This window comes from Ornithorhynchus anatinus, chromosome 18 (genome assembly GCF_004115215.2).
Source record: "Ornithorhynchus anatinus isolate Pmale09 chromosome 18, mOrnAna1.pri.v4, whole genome shotgun sequence".
In the NCBI taxonomy this organism is placed as follows: domain Eukaryota; kingdom Metazoa; phylum Chordata; class Mammalia; order Monotremata; family Ornithorhynchidae; genus Ornithorhynchus; species Ornithorhynchus anatinus.
The window spans coordinates 32,637,962-32,662,034 of NC_041745.1; the positions used below are offsets into that span (position 1 = coordinate 32,637,962).

Below are 24,073 nucleotides of genomic sequence, written 5' to 3' on the forward strand. Positions count from 1 at the left end.
TAACACAATCGACTTCCTTTGGATTTACCACATTAGTGAATGTCTACTTTAAAATGTCATTTATGGTGCCATGATAGCTTCCAATCATTTGAGAGTTGACTTAGTCATTAGGTATGGCTTTACTAATTTCACACAGATGCTTGGGCTATGGTATGACATGTCATGGACCCAGAATGAAGCAACAAAACAGTTGGTGATCAGTGTAGGATTTTGAGTAACTCAGCACGCTTATTCCCTACAGAATCTGAAAAACCAGCATTTGCTAACTGCCCTCAGTGTTTGTTAACTCGTTCTCTGCCCCTAGCTAGTAAGGGCATATAGAGATTTGGGACTGAGAAAGAGATAGAATCCAATACCAGCAACAATAATTACAGAGTTGGGACAGCTGATAAACCTGGGTAGAGGAAAGAAAGGACCTGTATTCCATCAGTCAATTAATCAGTAGCATTTGTTGAGTGCTGGCTGTGTGCTGAACATTGCATTAAATTCTTAGTTAAATATAATAGATATTAGCAGGCAGTACGAAGATGATAGTAGTATAATTAGTAGAATACAAGATCTGATACTTGCTCTTATGGAATTTACAATCCAGCTGGGGAAATAGACATCACACTCAATTAATGACACAACTTCTCCCGGTCAACAAGAACCCCAAAGATAATTAAACTAGCTAAGAATCAAGCTATGGGGCTGCTTGGGAAGAAAACAAAAATGAAGATAGAATATTCTAAGAGGAAATGGGATGGTAGAGTGGTTTTGAGGTAGGTAGGAAGGGCATAGAGGATGAAGCTTAAGTGGAATGAGAGACAATTAAGGATTCTGAAAGAAGGGGAGGAGGAAATAAAGACAACAACAATAATAATGATAGTAGTGTTTATTAAGTGCTTACAATATGTCCAGCACTGTTCTAAGCACTGGGGTGGATACAAGTTAATCAAGTTGGTCTGGATACAGTCCCTATCCCAAATGGGGCTCAGAGTTTGATCAGAGGGAGAAAAGACATTTAATCTCCATTTTAAGGTAAAGAAACTGGGACAAAGAGAAGTTAAGTGACTTGCCCAAGGTCACACAACAAGAAACTGGCAGAGTCAGGATTATATCACAGGTCCTCTGACTCCCAGGAACATGCTCTTTCCAATAGGTCAAACTGTTTCTTAAGAAAGGAAGAATGGGATAATGACAAAACTTCTGTCTCTAGCTCTTTGCCTACGTGTCTCTGCATATTGCTTGCCCTTCTTTTTCTGAGTCACATCTATTTCTTTCCTTCCACTGGCTCTGCACTCTAGCGTTCAGTTTTGCCACTCTCCCTTCCTTATTCTTAGGTTTATCTTGCTCTCTTGACTTTTTCTTCCTCTGACAAGTTGGGTGGGGAGGCTCCAGGAACTGTGATTTTAAGAATGAATCAGCCATCAAAATGTCAGTGGGGTGGGGAAAACAATAAATACATGGCCATTGCAAATTTTCATTGGAAAAATAGCTGTTCTAGATCCCCTAATATGAAGTGAGCATTAAGCTAGCAGAAGGTATATATTCACTGAGTAATTATCCATGGATCAGTTATATTCTATGAAGAAATGTTACTACTCTAGGGATGGGTCCTGGTTTCTGTATTATTTGATATTGTCATCAATGACCTGGAAAAACAGAATGTGTTGGTAATACTTTGATGTGGCAGAGACGACAGAGAGAAACCAGCATATTCAGAGCTAGGACCAAGTTTAACATTGATCAAAGTAAATCAGAAAAATAATAGTCAAGAGGTTGACAAACACCGTTTCTCAAGTTCTACTGAAAGCTGAACAAGTTGAAATCAGTTTAACTTGTAGCATGAGGAAGGTGGTTAAGGTTATGAGAGAATAATTCTTTTATCATAAAAAATAAGACATGGAACTTGAGTTTCTGCTTTGCAGTTTTAACAAACCGCAAAATGCTTTGTTTTACTTCTAAAAAAAATACTAAGTAATGCTTTGGTCAGAGAGTGGAGTCTGTGGGATAGAGGAGATTTGAGATTCATGAAACAGTGGAATGACTTTCACCACAAGAGATGTGGATTTGGATAAAATGGTTTCCAGTTCAGTAGGTGCTTGACTGATCCCTTGGGTTATATTGTTAACCATAGTTTAAATTAAGAGATAGATGGCTAACAGGGGTCAAATCAGGCTAATAATCTGGTATATCAGAACCATACAGTGTGAGGCAGATTGTAGTGTTTGAGAGGAATTCAATAGACCGAAGTGTTTACACATAAATTAAAAGTGTATAGGCTGTAAAGCCAGAAAACTAAGTATATAAAGTACAGCAAATGAGGCAGATTCTGGCCAAGGGAGAATCATCTCTTCTCAGTGAAGTAGTTAAACACTGGAAAGGGGAATTGGGGGAGAGTTTATATACTGAAAAAAGATAGATAACTCTGTTTGGGATGGAATCATTCCATGCCAAAGTGGCAGAGAACTGGTCTAGGAGCCAGAGGATGCAAGTTCAAGTCCAAGGTCTGCCAGTAACATACAATGTGATCCTGGGTGAGTAATTTAATTTCTCTGTACATCAGTTTCCTCATCTTTAAATGGAAAAACAATTCATGCTTTCTCTACCCATCTCACAAGGTTACTGTGAGAGCTGAAATGAATTAATTACTATGAGAGTGCTTGGAGAATAAAAAGTGCTATAGAAAATGAAGGTATTGAGAAGCAGTACCTAGTGGATAGAGCACGGGGTTCTAATCCTGGCTTCACCTCTTGTCTACTGTGTGACCTTGGGTAAGTCATTTAACCTTTCTGGGCCTCAATTACCTCATCTGTAAAATGGGGATTAAGAGCGTGAGCCCCATGTGGGATATGGACTGTTTCCAACTTGATTTGTTTATATCTATTGCAGCACTTAGTAGAGTGCCCAGCACATAGTAAAGTGCTTAAATACCACATTCATAACAAAAAATTGAAAATTTGTGATTCTAGGTCACTAACAGAAGAGTCAAAATGGATTGCTGCTTTAGTTTATCTGAAATCCATAAAATTAAAATTAAATTGGGATAGTTATCAAATATGTCAGTGATGGGACTTTGAGAAACAATAAGAAACAAGGTGGAAATTATGAACTAACTGAATCCTTAGCTCATTCTCCCAGCCTTCTTCAAATCCATTAGGCAGACTTCAGAGAAGGAGTAACAAAAATGGTATGAAAGATTTGAGATGACTTTACGATATATTAGGTCGGTAGTAGGCCACTTACCTAGACCGTGAGCCTCCCGAGGGACAGGTTTTAACTTATCGTGTACCTACCCCAGCACTTAGTACAGTGCTTGGCTTATAGTAAGCACTTAAAAATACTTCAATAAATAAAATAATCATAAAATTGTCATTATTATCAATAATTTGTGGAGAAAATCAAAGCATGTTTATTCACTGGGACCTTGCATGACAGGACAAACGCAGAGAGACTCACATGCATACAGAAACAGTGAAAAAAGATGAAATGTTTAAAAATATCTACAAGTACAAGAAAGATCTGAGGTTCTCATAGGTAACAGTGTGAAAATATTATATTGGTAAACAAAAAATCTCCAAATAGTGAGACATACAAAATTGATGTCTTTGCAGTAGCTGAGTTTCTGAACTTATTTGTCTCATTTAGAAAATTTTGCCCTTAATAAATGGAGAAAAATGGTAACCAAAATTAATGAAGACCTAAAAATGATCCAGTCCAATGAGATAAATCAGCCACCTTATCTATCATTATGATTATTTAAATATAAATCAGCTCATTTATTTTTCTGATATGATTGGCTAAATTTAAAAAGAACTTTTGAATATCATGTTTTCAAAACCTTAGATTCCCAAAGTTTCTTTTTTAATTGGTAAACCTGTACCAATGATAAGGAAAATAACCATCTTATTTTTTTGTCTTTATTATTAATCTTTCTCACCACAAAACCCGAAGCAAATACTGTATACATTAGTATACATAAAAATCAACAGTGAGATTATTTAGCAATCAATCACTTTGTGATATATAGCATTAAAAGAATATTACATTCTATAAAACATCTGGACAGCTGATCAACTACATTAGATGCATGCATGATTACTGTATTTTGGGATAGTTTTAGCAAATAATGATGCTTTTCAAATTGCTTTTTTGTAAGTGATCAAAAAATAACTTCTCTTTTCAAGTCTTCAACGCTGTTTTTACATCATCACTAGATGAATGCAATTGAATTGTACATTGAATTTCTCAGGGGGGTTGGAAATATAGGTTGAAAATGTAGAGTATATAGTGTGTTCAATTTGCCTTAAAGAGAACCATCCTAGTGACTCTAATGGTTTGTCATTTTGAATGGATTAAATCTGAGAAGACAGAAAAAGGGCATCTACCTGAAACACAGTGAGATGTATTTCATTTCCTATTTGCTGCTCCTGCATCAGATTTCAGCCATTTGCACTTGCTGTCAATTTAAGACAACTTGTTTTCATTAAATGTCCCAACTTGCACACAGTATGCACTGGAGGCATTGGAAGACTCTATGTTACTGAGTTGAAAATGATCTTTTCATACTTAAAAATCAAAGTAAATCCAAAGCAATTCATTATCACTGCACTGTTTCACACTGGTTGAAATGAAATGGTAAATATTTGAGATAATAACAATTAGGAACTATGAGAATATCCAAAATGGTGTTTTCATGGAAAATCCAAATGAAACCAATACAAAACCTGATTGAAACCTAACCAAGCAAAACACAGCAGATTAGCTAGATTTCAATTAAAGGTAACATATGGATACTTGGCAGGTTTCAATTCCAATTCTATTTATGTCAGGATGACCCATTAATTTTAAGACCAAGTTACCAGAATCCAAGTAATGCGATTGGACTTCACAACTAGGCAAGTGATTTGAAAACTTCGTTCTAAAAGAAATCTCACTCAAATGTCAACTGCAAAGAGAAGACCAAAATGACATTACATGTCTTGCTGTCGTTGCCTCTACATGAGTGCTAACACAAATTGTAGCTAGCAGTTGTCATGCCACTATATAAATCCCAAATTTCAAAAGTGACAGAAAAATCCAAATGCCAATAAAAAAACAAAAACCATTTTCATCATGCAATCTCCTCCTTTGGCAGAATTCAAAATAAGAGTTGACATACAAGAAAGAAACGTCAATTTTTTTTAATCAAATAGTTGATTCATTTTCCTAATGATCCTGTGATGTATACATGGATAATCAACATTATTGAGACCCACTGTGTGCAGAGCACTGTAATGAATGTTGGGTTGTCCCACCCTAAACAAATCCATAAAGAGTTTCTTATACATCATTAGGTTACTTTTTTTTTTATTCCAAAAAAAATTGGTAGCTCCTCCATAAGCCTAAAATAACCTGGTAACTATAATATAATGCGAAGTTACAAAATACATTTGGACATGATCTCTTAAGACCCATCTACTCTTACGTTCTTCAAAGCTCTTGCCTGGATGAATCAATACAGGACAAGTTATGGTTATCAGAGTGCAGCTGATAGTGAAGGGGCATGCATTCCATTCTTTTCCCCTCAGGGTTGAAGAGGGAAAATACTGTAATTGTTGTGGCTAAAATTTTGACAAGGCTATTTCAACTAATAAAAAACTAGAGCAATCATCAGACATCTTATCTGTTCCTATCATATATTCTCATCCACCCAAGTATCCAAGTATCTGAATTTTGTATTCTTTTGAAGAACAAAGTGACCTTATCCAAGCAAACTTCTATGATGTGTGCCTCGATTATGGACTCATTAGTGATGTCAGGCACTCATTTTCTTCTCAAATTCATGTTGCAATTAAAATCAAAACGCAATTTAAAGTCCATTAAGACAGTGCAAATTTTATTTCAACTTTGAAAAATCACTTCATGCCCACACATGTTCACAGCTAGACATACCACTAAATATGCCTGTGTGGGCATGAGTAGCCACTGGGCAAATGCCAACTTGAATTCCATGTAGGTAGGCAGTCACAACCAAAAAGTCTAAGGTCCAAATGATATGGCTCTTCTTATCTCTAGCCTAAATGAAGAACGAGGTTGAAAAATAATCGTTTAACTTTAGGTTTAGTAATAAATGGACTCTGGATCAATTCTACCTTATCACTTATACTGCCAGATTTTGGCATAGGCTTATATTGATGGATTGAGGCCAAGCAAATTCAGACTTGGAAATTCCATCTCATTAGTATGCATCATGTGTAAGTTTCCTGGTTGTAGAAAGGGCTGTGTGCTATATTGGGCCAATAGACCTCATTTCACTTGGTGATGGAGGCGAAGGGGGTGGGGGGGGACAGTCAATAACTTTTACCTGAACAAAGCAAAAGCCAAGAGGAATGGTAACTCACTTTTAATCTGAGCACTGGAGGGTGCCCTTTATTCTATTCAGACACATCTAAAAATATAAAATTATGGTAAGGATTTCAATTCTCCAAGGGGTCAAGGTTATCCACTGATAATGTTAAGGCCTGTAGGAGGAGCATTAATCCTTTAGGCCACTAAAACATCCACTCCTACTTATGTAATGCATAAGGTATCATGGTGTACTAAACAGTCCCTGAAAGACATAAAGTTCCACCCAAAGTGCCAGACATATTGCCAGCAAATAAGAAGTGGTTTCATGTGCTAAGAGGATTGGATTTAATGAAGTTAATCACATCCAATGCATTAATTGTCAACAACCTACTCTCTAGGGCATGCACTAAACACTCCTGAAGATCTGAAAGATTAGAACAATCAGTTTAATGTCCTGTAGAACACACACAAACACAAAGAGCTTTATGTGCACCACCCCTCCCCCCAAAATTGAGACCCTATAGAAAACTTTGATTGATTATTGATGGCAATTACTCATTTCTGGTAATAATTTAAAGACTCTTTTGCCTCACATAACACATGAGAATAATGGTTTCTTTTCACCCCCTTCATAAATGAATGTGAAGAAGCCCAGGTTCATGTAAGAAAGACTACAAAGAGTTTTCATAGTAAACTGGGGAAAACAAAAGAATATTCTCCTTTTGGGATAACTTCAGCATGCATCTGATACTGAGAATAATTTTGCAAAAACCTTTCTTCTACTGAGGGGAAATGTGGGAGTAGAAGAAGGTGTTTCCATTTGTAATTTCTTTCATCAAGATGGGACAATTGAAATTGAAGAAATAGTTGCATGACAAAAATGAATATAAGAAAGCAAGTGTATAGGCCTTTATCAGTTTCTATTGAATTTGATTTCCTTCACACCAGCAACTACACTGATATTTTTAAAAGCAAATTTACTGTTTCAGGAAAAGTCATTTTAAAATAATAGAACCATTTCAGCTCATTTTATTTCTATAGTTATATTCCGTTATTTGGTATTCCTGCAATTTTGGCAAGCCTTACCAGTTAAAATAAAATAGTTTTAGTTTAAGCTATTTTATTTTATTTTTAGACTGACCTTTTCACAAGACTACTTATTATGGCTCTCTAGTGTGATTGTGTGTGTGAATGTTGTGTTGGTCCCTACCATTTTCCATATGCTCTGCCTCACCAACACTGCCATCCGGCGTTGTCCTTTCATAGTTGTCCTCTGGGAGTGGAAGGGCACCCAGCCTTGGCCCTGATGAACTCTTACTGCTTGGTGTTTCTGACTCCTCCAGACCGCTGTCATAGCAACTCTGCAATGACCCCTGATGTGGGTCTTGAGGCTGACTCACAACAGAAAACGTCACTCTACGAAATGGCTGCAAAAGAAAAGATTCTGAACGTCACTAGGGTGTTATATCTTTGAGTAATTGATTTTTTTTTAAAAAAAGACATAAAATAAACACAGTCAAACCTAGTTCTTACTATTTAAAAGCAAGCACTTAGTACAGTGCTTTGCACACAGTGAGTGCTCAAAATATAGGATTAAATGAATAAAAGCAATAGTGTCAAGTCATTTCAAGTTCTATTTCAGTACACCATAGGTTGCTGCTTGCAATGGTTAAGACTTAGACTTCTAACACTGAAGATGGGCTTAGACTTCTTTTAGAACAATCCTGAGAAACAGCAAAATTACCAAAGGATAAATAGAGCAAATACTGATCAATCACTTGGCATATCAAACCTTAACTACCGCACAGTATGTCACTTCTGATGACACTCACACTTACAGAACTTCTGTAAAATCAATGTCTGCCTGCGATTTTGAAAGCCAGTTCACGTAGAAGGATTTCATAAAAAGAAATGTTCAGTCTGTTAGAGCTTTGGCCATAAAATTGAATGCTTGAAGATTGGGTAGGTTGCCAGAGGACTTGATAAAAACGTTGACACTACTAAAGGCACAGCTGGCACTGCACATGTCCATAGGAACCACATAAATATTGATTATTAGGGATTTGTAGTCATCTAAAATGGCATGTGCAAAAATATATAGCTATAAAGTTTTACCTATTGAATTTGGGTATGCCAAATGAATATGGATTGAAAAAAATGATAAGTTTTAACAGATAATTTTGCTTTTCCCAGTAAGGGGACTCAAACTATAAAACAATTCAATGTACATTTATTTACAATGTGTGCTTAGACTAGGACAATTCCAGAAATAGCACACAGGATGTTTTAAGTAATACTTAAATTATTCAATAGGTAATCAACAAAAACAAAATATGCACCAAATTACTGAAAGAAATATATTTATCCAAGCTATCCCAATGCACACATGAACTGCCTTTACAAAATCCATTCTCTCAATAGAGCACTCATACCTTTTAAGAAGAAATATATTAAAGGTATAGGGACAAAAAGGAAACCATGCTTTAACAACCATTACTAAACTATAAATTGTTTCAAATAATTTAAAGGATCTCTGGTAGTGAGAGAACAGGGAAGACATTGGGCAAGAGAGAGAAAATAAAAACATTAATATCTATTGTACATGTAACAGTGAAGTTGCTTCTTAAGGATTTTTCCCAGAGACTTTTCATATGTTCTTGTTCTATAGGAAACAGTCTTGAAAATAAACTTTCACCCTGCAAAATGTGGAAAGTCATTCTCTCACTTTTTCTTCCCTGCTCACCCCACTTCTTAAGCCCAATCATCAAAATTGTGACGATTTCAAGGAGTGTAGAATTCACTATAGAGCAAGTGAAGTTTATGATATGCTAGTCAAGTTGACTGTCTTCAATGTGCTGGCATCCCAAGACAACTTCTGTGGTCATGACATCACTGAAAGGTATTTACTTACATCACTCTTATAAATAAGTGGAATGTGTTTTTATGGATCCACTTTTTACACTGAATGTTGCAGCTGTATCTGGGATGTACAGGAGAACAAGAGCAATACCACTGCAAGACCAATGGGCCATCCAGTTTAGCAGTCTGCCTCCAACAGCAGTAGTAACAGGACTCTTGGACGAATGATGTCTGCCCTCTTTGACATATTTAGAGGTGAATCATCTAACCTGCCTAACCTTTTCCTAACTTTCCATCTAGTCACTTACTACTCATTCTCAATGAATCTGAACCCCTTTTGTACTGATTGATATTTTCGATTCAACGTTCTATTGGAATTCATTCCCTAAGCCTGCCACTGAGTGAAGTTGTGTTCCCTTTATCTGACTTTGAACCTATCTCCTGCAAGCTTCAGTAGTTTCCTTCTGGTTCTGCACTGTGAGATTTGGAGAAAAATTCTGTTTGTTCTCTCCACATATGCACATTATTTTAGATTTCAATCACCTCCCCTCTCAGTGTGTTGTCAGACATCTTAATATTTGCTATAATATTTTAAATAATAATGATGATGGTATTTGTTAAGCACTTACTATGTGCCCAGCACTGTTCTGGGAAGCTTCTTCAATCTCATTATAATCAAACTCCTCCATATACATTTTTTCAAGATAAATTTAAAATATCTCCAAAGCTGGCTTCCATGAAATGCAGATTAACTTCTAAAAAGATATGACATATTTAAATTCATATATTTTGTCCCCGACTGGAAAACTGTCTGCATGTTTAAGGCTCAGTTTATGTTACAAATGCACATTTTATTAGATATCCACTTTGTTCTGATTCTGTCCACCCTGTCAATGCATTTGAGAAACCTAATTGAAATTATACAATGTAACTATTTAGGGGTTGGGCTTTAAAAGCATAAAAGTACAGATTTTTGTGATACAGAAAGTGCCAAAAATCTAGACATCCTTCAGTGTAGTGGGTGTCTTCTAATTGTGGCTAACCTTCCCATTCAGTTACCATGACAGCTTTTGGATTTTCCTCAATGTACGAGATCTTTAGCCTGAATGTCTAGAGAGATTAGCCCCTACCTGTCACAAGGACACTGTTTAAAGACATATTTCTGGGGACTACATGGAATGAACAGAGTTGGAACAAAGAAATTTAGTGCTTAACATCTTACAAATCTTTTAGCTCACACCAACATCTCCAGGAGAGCCCTCTAAACAAACGGATTGACCCTCAGTAGCATTGATATAGTTATGTCTCACAGATGAAATCTTTCTGTTAAGACCAGGAAAACAGCTCAGAGATATTGTCTATGCAGCACATGATACAACCATTTTAAAATTAAATAGAGAACTGGTGGTAGAATTGCACTTAGGAAACATTAAACAGACACTCAAATGGTGGTACCACTCTGTATCTCATGGTAGTTTCAGCAGATTTAAAATTGGAGAGATTTGCTAAAGGGAAATGACAGAAACCAAATCCTGGTCTTTCAATATGAATTCTAAGTAGTGTACAAAACATTCAAAAATGAAGCCACTTAAGACCACCTTGTGTCAATTTGACTCATGCCAGAATAGATTTTTCAATCTGATATTTTTATTTAGAATACTTGGAACCTAATTAACTCTTTCATTACATCTTTAAATCTAATTAACTCTACTTATCTATGAATCTAACTCACAAATTATCTCTATAAAGTGTGAAATAGACTAATGGGAAGAGTCATGCTCATTTTCCTTTTTTTTTTTTTCTTCACTAAGTGAAATGTCCAATAAGAGCATACACTCGCATTTTTCTAATTAATAGTCATCTCTTATTTCACTGTTGAAATCATATTCATTCATTCAGTGATATTACTGAGTGCTTGTTGGATGCAGAGTACTGTACTAAGCACTGGGGAGAGTACAACAATTAACAGACACATTCCCTGTCCACAGTTCGCTTATTATTGAATGCACAGTAGCATAAATATTATCTCATGTTCAATTACCTTGAACCACCCCAACAGTCAATCCAAACCAAATAAAATGATTTTGGTATCTCAATGAAGCACTTAATTATAACTGTAGTAAATGAGTCCTTGTCCCTCAAACCTCCGGTTATTAAAGGACTCATATATACATATCAGGAGGGTGTATACATATGTGTGTGCATATATGTGTCTGAGTATGTGTGTATGTATAAATCTAAAGCATTTTTGGTTCACTTCACAATTGCATATTCTTCCTTTAAAGACAAGCCTATAAATTTAAGCCAAGAATTAAGCCAAGAATAGAGACAATGGATCATGAAAAAGCATTTGTGCATTTACTCTAAACCCATCATATTCCAATATCTCACTAAGAGTATTGCAACAGATTAGTAATTCAGGATAATAGAGTACCTGTCCATTTGTATGACTAAGAAACTGGCATCTCCTTCTCAAGTGATTTGGTCTCCATTAGGATAGAAATGTCAGAACATCATTCCTTCCCTAAATTCACAGTTTCCTGTATGGGATTCTCTCCAGTCAACTGAAGGGTAGATGCTTGGATATCCTTCTAGAGGAACTCCTCTCTTACCCCAGACAGTGAAGTTATGGTCATTCAGTGGGGACGAGCAGACAGAATTCTAGTATCATGCTGTGGGTCATTGTGACACCATTTAAATTTAAGTGTGACTTGAAGGGAATGTTGGTGAATCTACTAGAGAAGGAGGATATATTTTCTGTACTAGATCTATGTCTCACAGATAAGTAAAAGGTTGGCTACCACCATAGTTTCATAGAAATTCAATTTAGTTTAAAGCTGGATGTCCCACTGCCTCTAAATTATGTTTGCCAATCCCACAAAAGTGCATGCTGTCTTTTCTGATTTGCTATATAGTTCTTTGTGCAGCTTCACTTCTTTGAGCTGTGCATTTCTTAGGTGGCAGAATAAGGCAATAGCATTAGGTTCTTTGTGGAGTATGAACATTCTGTTCATGTTTAGGAGTTCCTGATGGCCTTAGTGGAACAGAGCATAAGACTGGGAGTCACAAGGCATATCTTCTTAACCTGGCTCTACCATTTGTCGACTCTGGGACCTTGAATAAGGCATTTAAGTTTTCCGTGACTCAGTTTCTTCATCCATAAAAATAGGGATTACATTTTAATTCCTTTCAGACAGTAGACCCCATGGAGGACAGGGCCTCTGCGAGATCTGATTTTATTGTGTCTTCCTTAGGGTTTACCATATCTAAATCCTTAATCCAACTTCTTTAAAAAAATAAATAAATGAAATGAGTTTTCTTCAGGCTTATTACCAGTCCATACCACTGTGCTGAGGACATAAAATGGTTTATAGGATCTACTGGATATACAGAAATCCTGTAAACTATCAGGAGATCATCTCCAGAAAGCACATGGTAGTCTTCTTAAAATATAGATTCATCCACCCATTCTTTCACTTATTCTATCTCAACTGTACTTTCCACGCAGTTAGTACAGTGCTCTGAACACAGTAAGTGCTCAATAAATAAAATTAAATAAATGAATTGTGGGCATTCTGAGGCCAGGATTCATTTACTCTCCCTTTTACCTAAAACAGGGTTCTGCAAAGGGTAAGTACTCATTAAATACCTTGAATTGATTGATTTATTGAGCATCTACTTTATGTGAGAAGTACTGTACTGAGGGGGTGGAAAAAAAATATAAGGTTGAGTCACACATTTGGGAGGGTCACACTCCAAAAATAAGGGCATGAGGAGGAATCACCAAAAAGTCACATATGGAAATATTTAAACAAGAAATAATAAAAAAATTAAGAATAATATGAATAACCCTTAAAATAATTAGAGATAGAATACAAATAGGGCTTAAGGATCAGACAGGCTGATGTATAATCAAATAGCAACAAACAAACCCAATGGCATAAATGTTTTTTATCACATATGTAACTGCAGTTTCTTTCTTATCCAATCTGGAAAGATGGTCTTGAATTCATGCGAGTGGCATGACAGGGTCATAAAGCAGCTCCAAGTTAGAGAAACTTGGGGCTCAGCTGGGGGTGGCTTGGGGGTCAGTGGGAAGGGGAGCATGTCCAGCTGCTGCAGATTCCTTCCGTCCCATCCCAGGAGGCTGGCTTGGATTCTGCACTGCCTCCCTACCCCCCCACCCCCCACACACATAATGGGAGAGCAGGGAGAATGGCAGAATACTGGCCAAGCTTCATAACCACTGCTGTCTCCCATTTTCTAGTCACCCCTAAGAAGGTTTTGGGGTTTTGTTTGTTATTGGGTTTTTGTTTTTCTATTAAAAAAAAAAACAACATTGAATCAAAGACTACAGAAACAAAGACTAAATAAAAACAGTCTACTGATAGAGTTGGGGCAGAATCAGTAGAAACTTGTAGGAACAGCATAATCCAGGGAGTCCTCCTCTTTGGACTCTCACAATGTCAATGGGACATGGAGACAAAAGAGGAATAGAAGCAGCAAAGTGAATCCTGAATTATCTATTCCGCTTGGAACTATCTGAAGAAGTTATATCATGCCCTGCCTATTTCAGATAAGCCTTATTTTATACATACAAGAAGAGAAATATAGCCTGAATTGAAAGAAAAAGGCTTCTCCTTAATGAGAGATCACTGCTGCTTCTCATGTTGATGATGAATTTTTAAATTACATATTTAAATAGGTTCTGCCTACGAATTCAGTGTTTTCCTGGTGAAATGTTCACCCTCTCAATTAAATTACTAATTATTATTATTGAAGTATTTGTTAAGCATTTATGTGTAAAGCATTGTACTAAGCAACAGGATAGACACAATATTATCAAAATGGACACAATCCAAGTGCCATGTGCCACTCACAGTGTAAGTGGAGGGAGAATAGGCATTGAATGGCAATTTTATGAAGGGGAAACTGAGGCACAGACAGGTAAAGTGACTTGCCCAAGATCAATAGGCAAGTGGTGGAGCCAAGGTAAGAACACAGGCCCTCTGACTCCCTGTGGACCATCTCCCACTGTAGTCTGTAAGCTCCTTGTGGAGGGGGAACACTTCTACCAACTCTGTTAGATTGTATTCTCCCAAGTGCCTAATACAGTGCTCTGCACAGAGTTAGTGCTCAATAAATACAATAAACTGACTGATTCTGAAGCCTCCTCAGGGTGACTTGGGTGAAGGGAAACTTTGGGACTTTGAAAAGCACAAGTGTTCTTTCTCAATCAGGCAGGATGACATTCTAATTGCTGCGATTCATTCATCTCATCTGCCTGGGACAGTTCTAACCTGATAATTATGTTCACCCCAGGAAGGCTCAGGTCAAAATATTTTTCAGTGAAAGATTTGTTTCCAAAATAAATCTGGCTCGATGCAAACTGGTTTTTAATCCATCATTGATATTTCTTGAGGGCTTATTGTGTGCAAAGCACTTTACTAAGTACTTGGGAGAGCACTTTACAACAGAGTTAGTAGACACAAACCCCGTTCTCAAGGAGCTTACAGTCCAGTTGGGCCGACATTAAAAATGTAGGGGAAATTTCAGTGTATAAAGATATGTGCATAAATTATGTGAGAGTGGGGATGAACTGAGTATCAAAGTGCTAAAGGAGTTCAGAACCAAGAACAAAGGTAAAACTGTCCAGAGATGGACTGGGATGAAAAAATGAGGGGTTATTCGGGGGAAGGCCTCTCGGGGAAGATGTGATTTTAGAAAGACTTTGGAAATGGGGAACTGGTTGGTCTGTTGAATCTGAAGGGGGAAGTAGGATGTGGGCAAAGGTTTGGCAGTGAAACAGATGAGATTGAGGTACAGTGAATAGGCCGGCATTAGAGGATTGGAGTGTGCGAGATAGGTAGGAGTAGAAGATAAGCCAGGTGAGAAAGGAAGGAGATGCTTGAGTATCTACCTTAGTCAAATGTAACAATTTTTTGTTTGCTATGGCTATGGATGGGCAACAACTAAAAGTTTTGGAGGAGTGGAGAGATGTAATCTGAGCATTTTATTCAAAATTGATCCAGGCAGCAGAGTGAAGTGGAGAGGAGAGTGACTGAAGGCAAGGAGGTTGGCAAGGAGGCTGATGCTATAGGTGAGGAGGGATATGATAAGGGCCTGGATCACTACTTGCCTTACAGATCTTTACCCACAGTTCTGTTCTGTTTTTTCCTTGTTCTGTTTCTCATTTAATTCACAAACCAAGTTCTTTTCTTGGGTCACACTTCATTCACTCTTCTGTGCTTAGAAACCTCCAAATTTAAGTTTCAGTCAGAGTTTACACTTTAGATGACTTTCTTTGCTTTAATTGAAAAAGCCTACACTCACAACAAACAACCTTGATGCATCTGTTCTTCTTACTCATGGAAAAAAAAAACAACACTGAAAATGTCTCTCTGTTTTCCTTTAAATTCCTCGTGGGCAGGGAATGTGTCACTTTGTTATTCTGTACTTCCCAAGAATCTAGTACATTGCACTTTACTGGGCTCAATAAATGCTATTCCTACGACTTCCATATTATGCTTCTGGAAGTGTGTTTTTGAGAAGAGGAGTTATTTTAACCAAATCATTTTCATGTGGACTAAACTTAAGCAACAAAATTCAACCTGAGTGTAGTGGTAAGACTATTTTAAAAGAGATTTGTTATTTTTTTTTCATTTTTCCCCGGATCTCACTGGTAAACATGAGTATAAAATTTCAGCCTGAAAATTAACAGAAAATTCTTTTCACCACAGCCAATTAACCCACTTCATTGAAAGGAAATAAGCATACTTCAATAATTCAAAGATTATTTTGTTCTTTCAAAAACACCTGTATGTGAGTACTACTGTTATGCATCATTTAGTAACCTCATTCCAACACTGAGCACCCTAATTCTCACTTCTACAGTCAAGATATAAACCGGTGAAAACAGTATCAGTGATATTTGCCCAAATCTGTGAGTTAAGTAGATGCATTGGGTTCACTGTGACTACATTTTCTATGATATTTGATAAGTGCTTACTATGTGCCAAGCACTGTTATAGGCACTAGAGAAGGAGAAGCAGCGTGGCTCAGTGGAAAGAGCACGGGCTTTGGAGTCAGGGCTCATGAGTTCGAATCCCAGCTCTGCCACTTGTCGGCTGTGTGACTGTGGGCAAGTCACTTAACTTCTCTGTGCCTCAGTTCCCTCATCTGTAAAATGGGGATTAAAAGTGTGAGCCCCACGTGGGACAACCTGATTCCCCTATGTCTACCCCAGCGCTTAGAACAGTGCTCGGCACATAGTAAGCACTTAACAAATACCAACATTATTATTATTATTATCACTGGGGTAGATACAAGGTAATCAGGTGGATACAGTTCATGTCCCCTATGGGATTCAAAGTCTTTTTCCCCATTTTACAGATGAATTAACTGAAGAACAGAAAAGTTCTTTGCCCAACATCACACAACAGCCAAGTGGCAGAACCAGAATTAGAACCCGGATCCTACTGACTCTCAGGCCTGTGTTCTATCCACTAGGCCATGCTGCTTCTCAAGAAATTAAAGATTTTTTTTACTAATTTAAAAGTACTAATTTTGTGCTTTTCACTATGGATACCAGTTTCCATTATGAAATGTCAATTTCTGCCTCCCAATATGTAGTTTTTTCCTATGGTATACAATATTCCTCTCTGCGGATGCAGAGAATAAACACAGATAAATTGTCTGAATACAACAAAGGCCCATTTGAGCCTACTCCAGGGTTATAGAAGTCTTGGCCGTGGTGCCACAGGTAGGTCAGTAATGGAAGAGCACAGAAGGGTCAAACACAATAATATGGCACTGACAGCTGAGACAAGGTAGCAGCTAAGGAAAAAGTAGATAAGACTGGGATTTCTGGAAGTTCCTAGGGCCAAAGAGAGTTGAATAACCACTGGACATAACTGGCCCTTCTGGGGAGGGTAACAGGACAGGCTATATCAAGAACTACTCATACTCCCACCTAAACCCAGTCCTCCCCTGATTTTCCTATCACTGTTTCCTATCACCAACAGCCTCCCTGCTGCACAAGCCCATAAACTTTGTGCTATCCTCAACTCACCTCTTTCGTTCAACCCACATTTTCAATCTGTCCCTAAATCCTATCAGTTTAACCTTTACAACATTGCTACCACAGTAATACAATCATTTATCCTCTCCTGCCTTGATCATTGTACCAGTCTCCTTGTTCCCCTTCCAGCCTTCTATTTGTTCCCACTTGTGTCCATATCTCACTCTACCTGGATCATTTTTCTACAAAACTGTTCAGTCTATTTTTTTGCCACTCCTCAAAAGCATCCATTGGTTACCCATCCAACTGTACATCAAACCAAAACTCCTAACAATAGGCTGTAAAGTACTCAATCACCTTCCCCCCACCCATCTTACCTCCTTGTTTGCCTACCACTATCCAGCCCACACATTTTGCTCCTCTAATGCCAACCTACTTATTGCATCTTGATCTCACCTATCCTCTCACTGACCCCTCACCCATGTCCCATCTCTGCCCTGGAATTTCCCCATCTTTGTAACCAACGATCATGCTCCCATCCTTCAAAGCCTTATTAAAACTACATCTCCTCCAAGAGGTATTCCCCAACTAAGCCCTCATTTTATCTTCTTAGGCTCCCTTCTGTGTTACCTTTGCACTTGTATTTCTACCCTCTATTTACCCTCCCTCAGCTCCACAGAATTTTTGTGCAGATCCATAATTTATTTATATTAATGTCTCTGTCTCTCCAGACTGTAAATTTGTTGTTGACAAGGAATGTGTCTATTAACTTTGTTATGTTATACTCTCCCACATGGTTCCTGTACAGTGTTCTGCACACAGGAAGTGCTAAATAAATACCACTGATTAATTGTTTGACCTAAGAGTAGTTAGGGAAAGAAGGCTCAGATCAGGTTTGGCCTAGAAATAGAAACCTTTATCCTGGTAGTTCCTTTCTCTTCTCTCCTACCTCCATCTCCCAATCCTCAAACATTGGCAATTAGGAGTGGTGTATTCTACACTCAGGAACCTGTGCTTGCATACTCAAATGGACTATTCTACAAAGTAGGAGGTCTACTATACTCTTGTACTGCTTGTATCAGTAGCTGAACATTTTTCATTTAAAACCCTAGGTTCATCACGAGTGCACTGTGGGGGAAAAAAATCCTCTTTCCAAGACAATTGTATATTGAAATGGGTGATTTTTATTCAATCTAAGGATACTTTTTTTGTTTTGAATTTCAATATCAGTTAAAGAAATCTCAAATCATGATATCTCCATCTTCTCTCATGGTCCACTGATGGCCTTCAAAATCTGTTCTCTATGCTTTAGAAGACGAAAAAATGAACAGACATTGTCTTACGTTACCCATAGTGATGCCACGGACACATCTCTCCCAGAATGCCCTACCTCCATTTGCAATTGTTCTGGTATTGTATCCACAGAGTTTTCTTGGTAAAAATATCTAAGTGGCTTACCATTGCCTCCTTCCATCCAGTAAACTTGCGTCTCTGTTCTCAACTCTCTCCCATGCCTCTACTGTCCAGCACAGGTGAGTTTTGACTTATAGCAGATTGCCTTCCCCTTTATAGCCACTGCCCAAGCTAGGAATGGAATGGATATGCCTCTGCTTAACTCTTTTTCCTATAATCAAGACTGGTAGAGTACTGGAAACTCTCCAGGTGTGACACAGAGCAGGAACAGACCTTACAATAATGATAATATGGGGGTCCCATTTAGTTCAAATACCTAGAGATAGGTCTATTCCGGTGAAGAGAGCTATTTCTCCAGTGGGCTTTCAACTGTCAGTCAGTTAATCATATTTACTGAGCACTTACTGTGTGCAGAGCACTGTATTAAGTGCTTGGGAGAGTGCAATATAACAGACATATTCACTGCCCACAATGAGCTTATGGTCTAGAAGGTCCTGTCAGGATGAAGCTATTTTTGTTTTCTTTACTAACACTAATATTTAGAGCTGGATTCTCAACCTTGGTCACCACAGTTCTATGGCAAAACTGGAGAGCTTCCGAGCAAGGCAGAGAAGAGCCCAGAGTTACCTAGCTGAGCTACATATTTGTGCACTAAAAAAAAGTAGCACTTTCAAATTACTTAAGCAGTAACTCACATAGCTACTTTCCTTTCTTCATCCTATCCTATTTTAAATTGTTTTAATGCATGATTTCCCTACCAATAGCAGGATTTATTTAGTTCTTACTATATACAGATCACCATACTAAGTGCTGGGAATTAGACAGAATCCCTGGGCCTCTGTGGGGTCACAATCGAGATTAAAAAAGGGGAGAGGGGACTGATGACAGACACACATACCTCTTCTCCCTCCTAAACTGTGAGCTTCATGGAGGACAGGGACTACATCCAACCTAATTAACTTCTATCTATCCCAGTGCTTAGAAAAGTGCTTGACACATATAATGCACTTAAATATATTACTACTAGTAATAATAGTAATGATAATAATGAGATGAAGCAAAGCACTAAGACAACATAAAAATTAAAACAAAGAGCAATTGGGTACTGTGGGGAGAGGTATAGAAATTCAGGCTCCTTATAGCTCAGAGTGCTCAGTCACAACCATGGCTATAGCAGAACAACAGCTGCAACAGTCTTTCCAAAATGTTTTGGCGGTGGAGTCAAGTTGTGGCTGCTGGACTCTAAGCTCCTGGGGGCAGAGATAACACCTACCAACTCTTTTGTGCTTTCCCAAGGGCCAACTACAGTGCTCAACACACTGTAATAATAATAATAATAATAATAATGTTGGTATTTGTTAAGCGCTTACTATGTGCAGAGCACTGTTCTAAGCGCTGGGGTAAACACAGGGGAATCAGGTTGTCCCACGTGGGGCTCACAGTCTTCATCCCCATTTTACAGATGAGGGAACTGAGGCACAGAAGCCCTCAATAAATACAAATGATTGATTGACTGATATTGAGGGTAGGCATCATGCCTACTAACTCTCCCTCACTTTCCCAAGTGCTAAGTATTGGGTTCTGCCTTTAGTAGCAATTATTGAAAAGACCCAAATCAAATCTTTCTATGCCTAATTAGCTGTTTTAAATCTGTCACTACCAAGTTTCTTCCCACTTGCTCACCCCTCAATAACCTGAATAAAGCGTGAACATCCAAGTGCAAGGATGATGAAGAAGGGACTGGGAGATAAGGAAAGGATTTGGCTTTCCCCAACTAAGTCGTCATTTCATCTTCTTCCATTCCCTTCTGTATCACTCCTGCACTTAAATTTGCATCCTTTATTCACCCTTCCCTCAGCCCCTAGGACTTAAGTGCATACCCATAATTTATTTATATTAATGTCTATATCCCCTTCTAGCCCAAAAGCTCATTGTGGACAGGGAACATGTCTTCCAACTCTGTTATGTTGTATTCTCCCAAGCACTGAGTACAGTGCTCTGCATACACAGTAAGATCCCAACAAATAAGACTGATGTATTGAATAATCTCCACCCTTCTGACTCCTGCATCCAAAATGACTAAGCTCAACCATACAGCTGATACATCTGAAAACCATACCATAATTTTCATTTCCTATAAAGACCTGAAGTGAAAGCACTGAATTGCACATCTGCAAGGTATTCTTGCGTAGCCCAAGTCTTTTGACAAGACACATGATTATCTTTCCTTCTTGATTCTTAATTGCTGGCAGCTTGGCTGAACAATAACATATTTTGGATTAATGAACGGTTACCATACTGCATGAACAGACAGCCTACAAGATCCACATGTTGACAATTCTATGTTTGATATAGCTGCCAAATTAAGAAGACATAGTTTCTTAGAGAAGGCAGTCGTCCCTTGAGAAAAGCAGGAAGAAACAAGAGAACGTAAGAAATGGGGAGACAAATATTACTAAAAAAGGGAAGGTATATTTAAACTATTTCTTCTATTTCAGGGCCCAGGGCCAGTGACTTTATGGGTTTAGTACTGGGCCAAATATGGGATTCCAACAGAAAATACACTTTAGAAGAGAAGTTACATAACCATATGTTTTCTTCCTGAATACTACACTGTGTCTCATTGACAACTTTATTTGTCACTTCCAACCCGTACCTTCCCTTTTAGCTTCAGTGGTTTCTCAATAAATCGTCGTCTTATCTGAAACTCACATGCATCCGTCTCAAGCGCATCAATTCTTCTTGAATGACTTAGAAGACTTTTTCAATTCACTTCATAGTATCCCTCACATGGGTTACTAATGATTCCCATTTTCAATTATAAACTAGCAAAACAGCATCCTGGCAGTCAGGAAACTGGAAAGTGTAGTCTTATAAAGCAGCTTTCTGCTTCCCCCCCCGACCCCCTCCCAACTCTTCTGGCTGAAGAACCAACTTATGTTGCAGTCATTTGTCCTGTTTTTCACAAGTCTGCTTTGAGCTATGCTGCTCCCTGATTGGTTTTGATGTTCCTTGGATATCTTTAATCAATCAGTGGCATTATTTGAGCAATGACTGGGTGCAGAGAACTGCAGTTTGTTCCTCTAATGCTAAGCTTTTCAGTGTACCTCGATGTCATCTATCTCACCGCCAACCTCTTGTCCATGTCACGCCTCTGGTCTGGGACGCCCTTCCTCTTCATATCCAACAGATAATTACTCTCCCCACCTTCAGAGCCTTACTGAAGGCACATGTCTTCCAAGAGGCCTTCTCTAAGTCCTCCTTTCCTCTTTTCCCACTCTCTTCTCATCCCCATGACTTGCTCCATTTATTCATCATGATGATGTTGGTATTTGTTAAGCACTTACTAGGTGCCGAGCACTGTTCTAAGCACTGGGGGAGATACAGAGCAATCAGGTTGTCCCACGTGGGGCTCACACACTTTTAATCCCCATTTTACAGATGAGGGAACTGAGGCACAGAGAGGTTAAGTGACTTGCCCACAGTCACACAGCTGACAAGTGGCAAAGCTGGGAGTCGAACTCATGACCTCTGACTCCGAAGCCCAGGCTCTTTCCACTGAGCCACGCTGCATCCTCTTCCAAGCCATACAGCACTTATGTAAGTTTATTTATTATAATAATGTCTGTCTCCCCTTCTAGACTGTAAGCTTGATGTGGACAGGGAATTTGTCTGGTATATTGTTATAGTCTTCTCTCCCAAACACTTAGTAAAGTGCTCAATAAATATGACTGATTGTCTGACTAAGCACTTGGGAGAGTACAATACAACAGAACTGGTAGACATGCTCCCTGCCTACAATAAGCTTACCGTCTATAGGTACAAAATTTGACTTTTATGTTCCCAGGCTCCTCTTCCTCCTCATCTCCTGCCACCTAGGCATTTGCCTCAGAAGTGGCATCTCTGTTTACATCGACCTAAGAGGAGAATGCAATGACTCTGGAGGAAAGTAGGGTGTCAATAGTCTTCCGTGGGCTCCTGTCAAGTGTTCCACTTGCATAACTTGCATAGCACAAGTAGGTAATCGATCTATAATGTTTACGGACACAAACCGTGTGTGGAACGCTGTACTAATCACTCGGTAAAGTACAGTTCAGTAGAGTGGGCAGATATGATCCCTCTCACAAGGAACTTAGAGCATACATGGCAAGAGAGACCTTAAAAATAATTATTTACAGGGGAAATAATAGAGCATAAGGATTTGTACATAAGTGCTGTGAGGCTGGGGCTGCGTATCAAAGTTCTTTAGGGATACACAGCCACATGCATAGGTGTCACAGAGAGAAGGGCAGGCAGGGCACAATGAGTTTCTATTTATTCCAGATGGTCACAAATGGTATTTGAAAGCAACATCAATAAGATCCCATTAATCATATGTGAATGAGCTATGTATCATTTCATAATTAGCAATTTTTTGCAGTCAAAGCCAGGTCTGTTAGAAAACATTTTTAACCTAACTAGTCAAATCTCTTATGTGCAACTTCAAATAAATTATGAGGAAACTGAGGCATGAGAAGTTACTTGCCCAGGGTCACACAGTAGTCAAATGGTAGAGCCAGGTTTAGAACCCAGGCCTCCTGACTCTCAGGCCCAAGCTCTTTCCACTGGGCCATGCTGCATTTCTTGATTTTTTGCCTTTCAAAAACCAGTAATACCAATTATAATAATGACATTTAAATGCTTACTATATGCCAAGTGCTGGCATAGATACTATTTAAATTGAGCAGACTCAAGCCTTGTCCCATATGGGGCTTACAATCAAAGTGGGAGGGAGAACAGGTGAGATATTGGGAGCAGTTCATAACACTAATTTAGGGAGAGGCTTAGATAAATCACATTATGAAATACACTATTTAGCATGCATGTACTTCAAACATTTTAGAAGAGGCAACATTTTAACTAGATTAGTTGACCCAATGATGACGTTGATGGTATTTGTTAAGTGCTTACTGTCAGCACTCAGAACAGTGCTTGGCACATAGTAAGCGCTTAAATACCCACCTCTCCCTTCCCATCCCCACAGCACTGTACTCGTCCGCTCAACTGTATATATTTTCGTTACCCTATTTATTTTGTTAATGAATTGTACATCGCCTTGATTCTATTTAGTTGCCATTGTTTTTACGAGATGTTCTTCCCCTTGACGCTGTTTAGTGCCATTGTTCTTGTCTGTCCGTCTCCCCCGATTAGACTGTAAGCCCGTCAAACGGCAGGGACTGTCTCTATCTGTTGCCGACTTGTTCATCCCAAGCGCTTAGTACAGTGCTCTGCACATAGTAAGCGCTCAATAAATACTATTGAATGAATGAATGAGTACTGTTCTAAGAACTGAGATAGATACAACGATATCAGGTTGTCCCATGAGGGGCTCATACTCTTAATCCCCATTTTTCAGATGAGGTAGCTGACGCACAGAGAAGTTGAGTGACTTGCCCAAAGTCACACAGCTGACAACTGCATTAAAACCCA

At 38.4% G+C, this 24,073-nt stretch overlaps 1 protein-coding gene across 1 annotated transcript in view; it reads right to left on the reverse strand.

The window, feature by feature from the left end:
- The window catches only part of PCDH7 (protocadherin 7), a gene marked incomplete at its 5' end in the record, with an annotated part of 396,951 nt that overhangs the window by 195,676 nt on the left and 177,202 nt on the right, over window positions 1–24,073 (reverse strand). Inside the window, one exon of the mRNA XM_029083190.1 lies at window positions 7,523–7,739. Coding sequence (XP_028939023.1) covers window positions 7,523–7,739 — 217 coding nt within the window. The remainder of the gene's footprint in view (window positions 1–7,522; window positions 7,740–24,073) is intronic.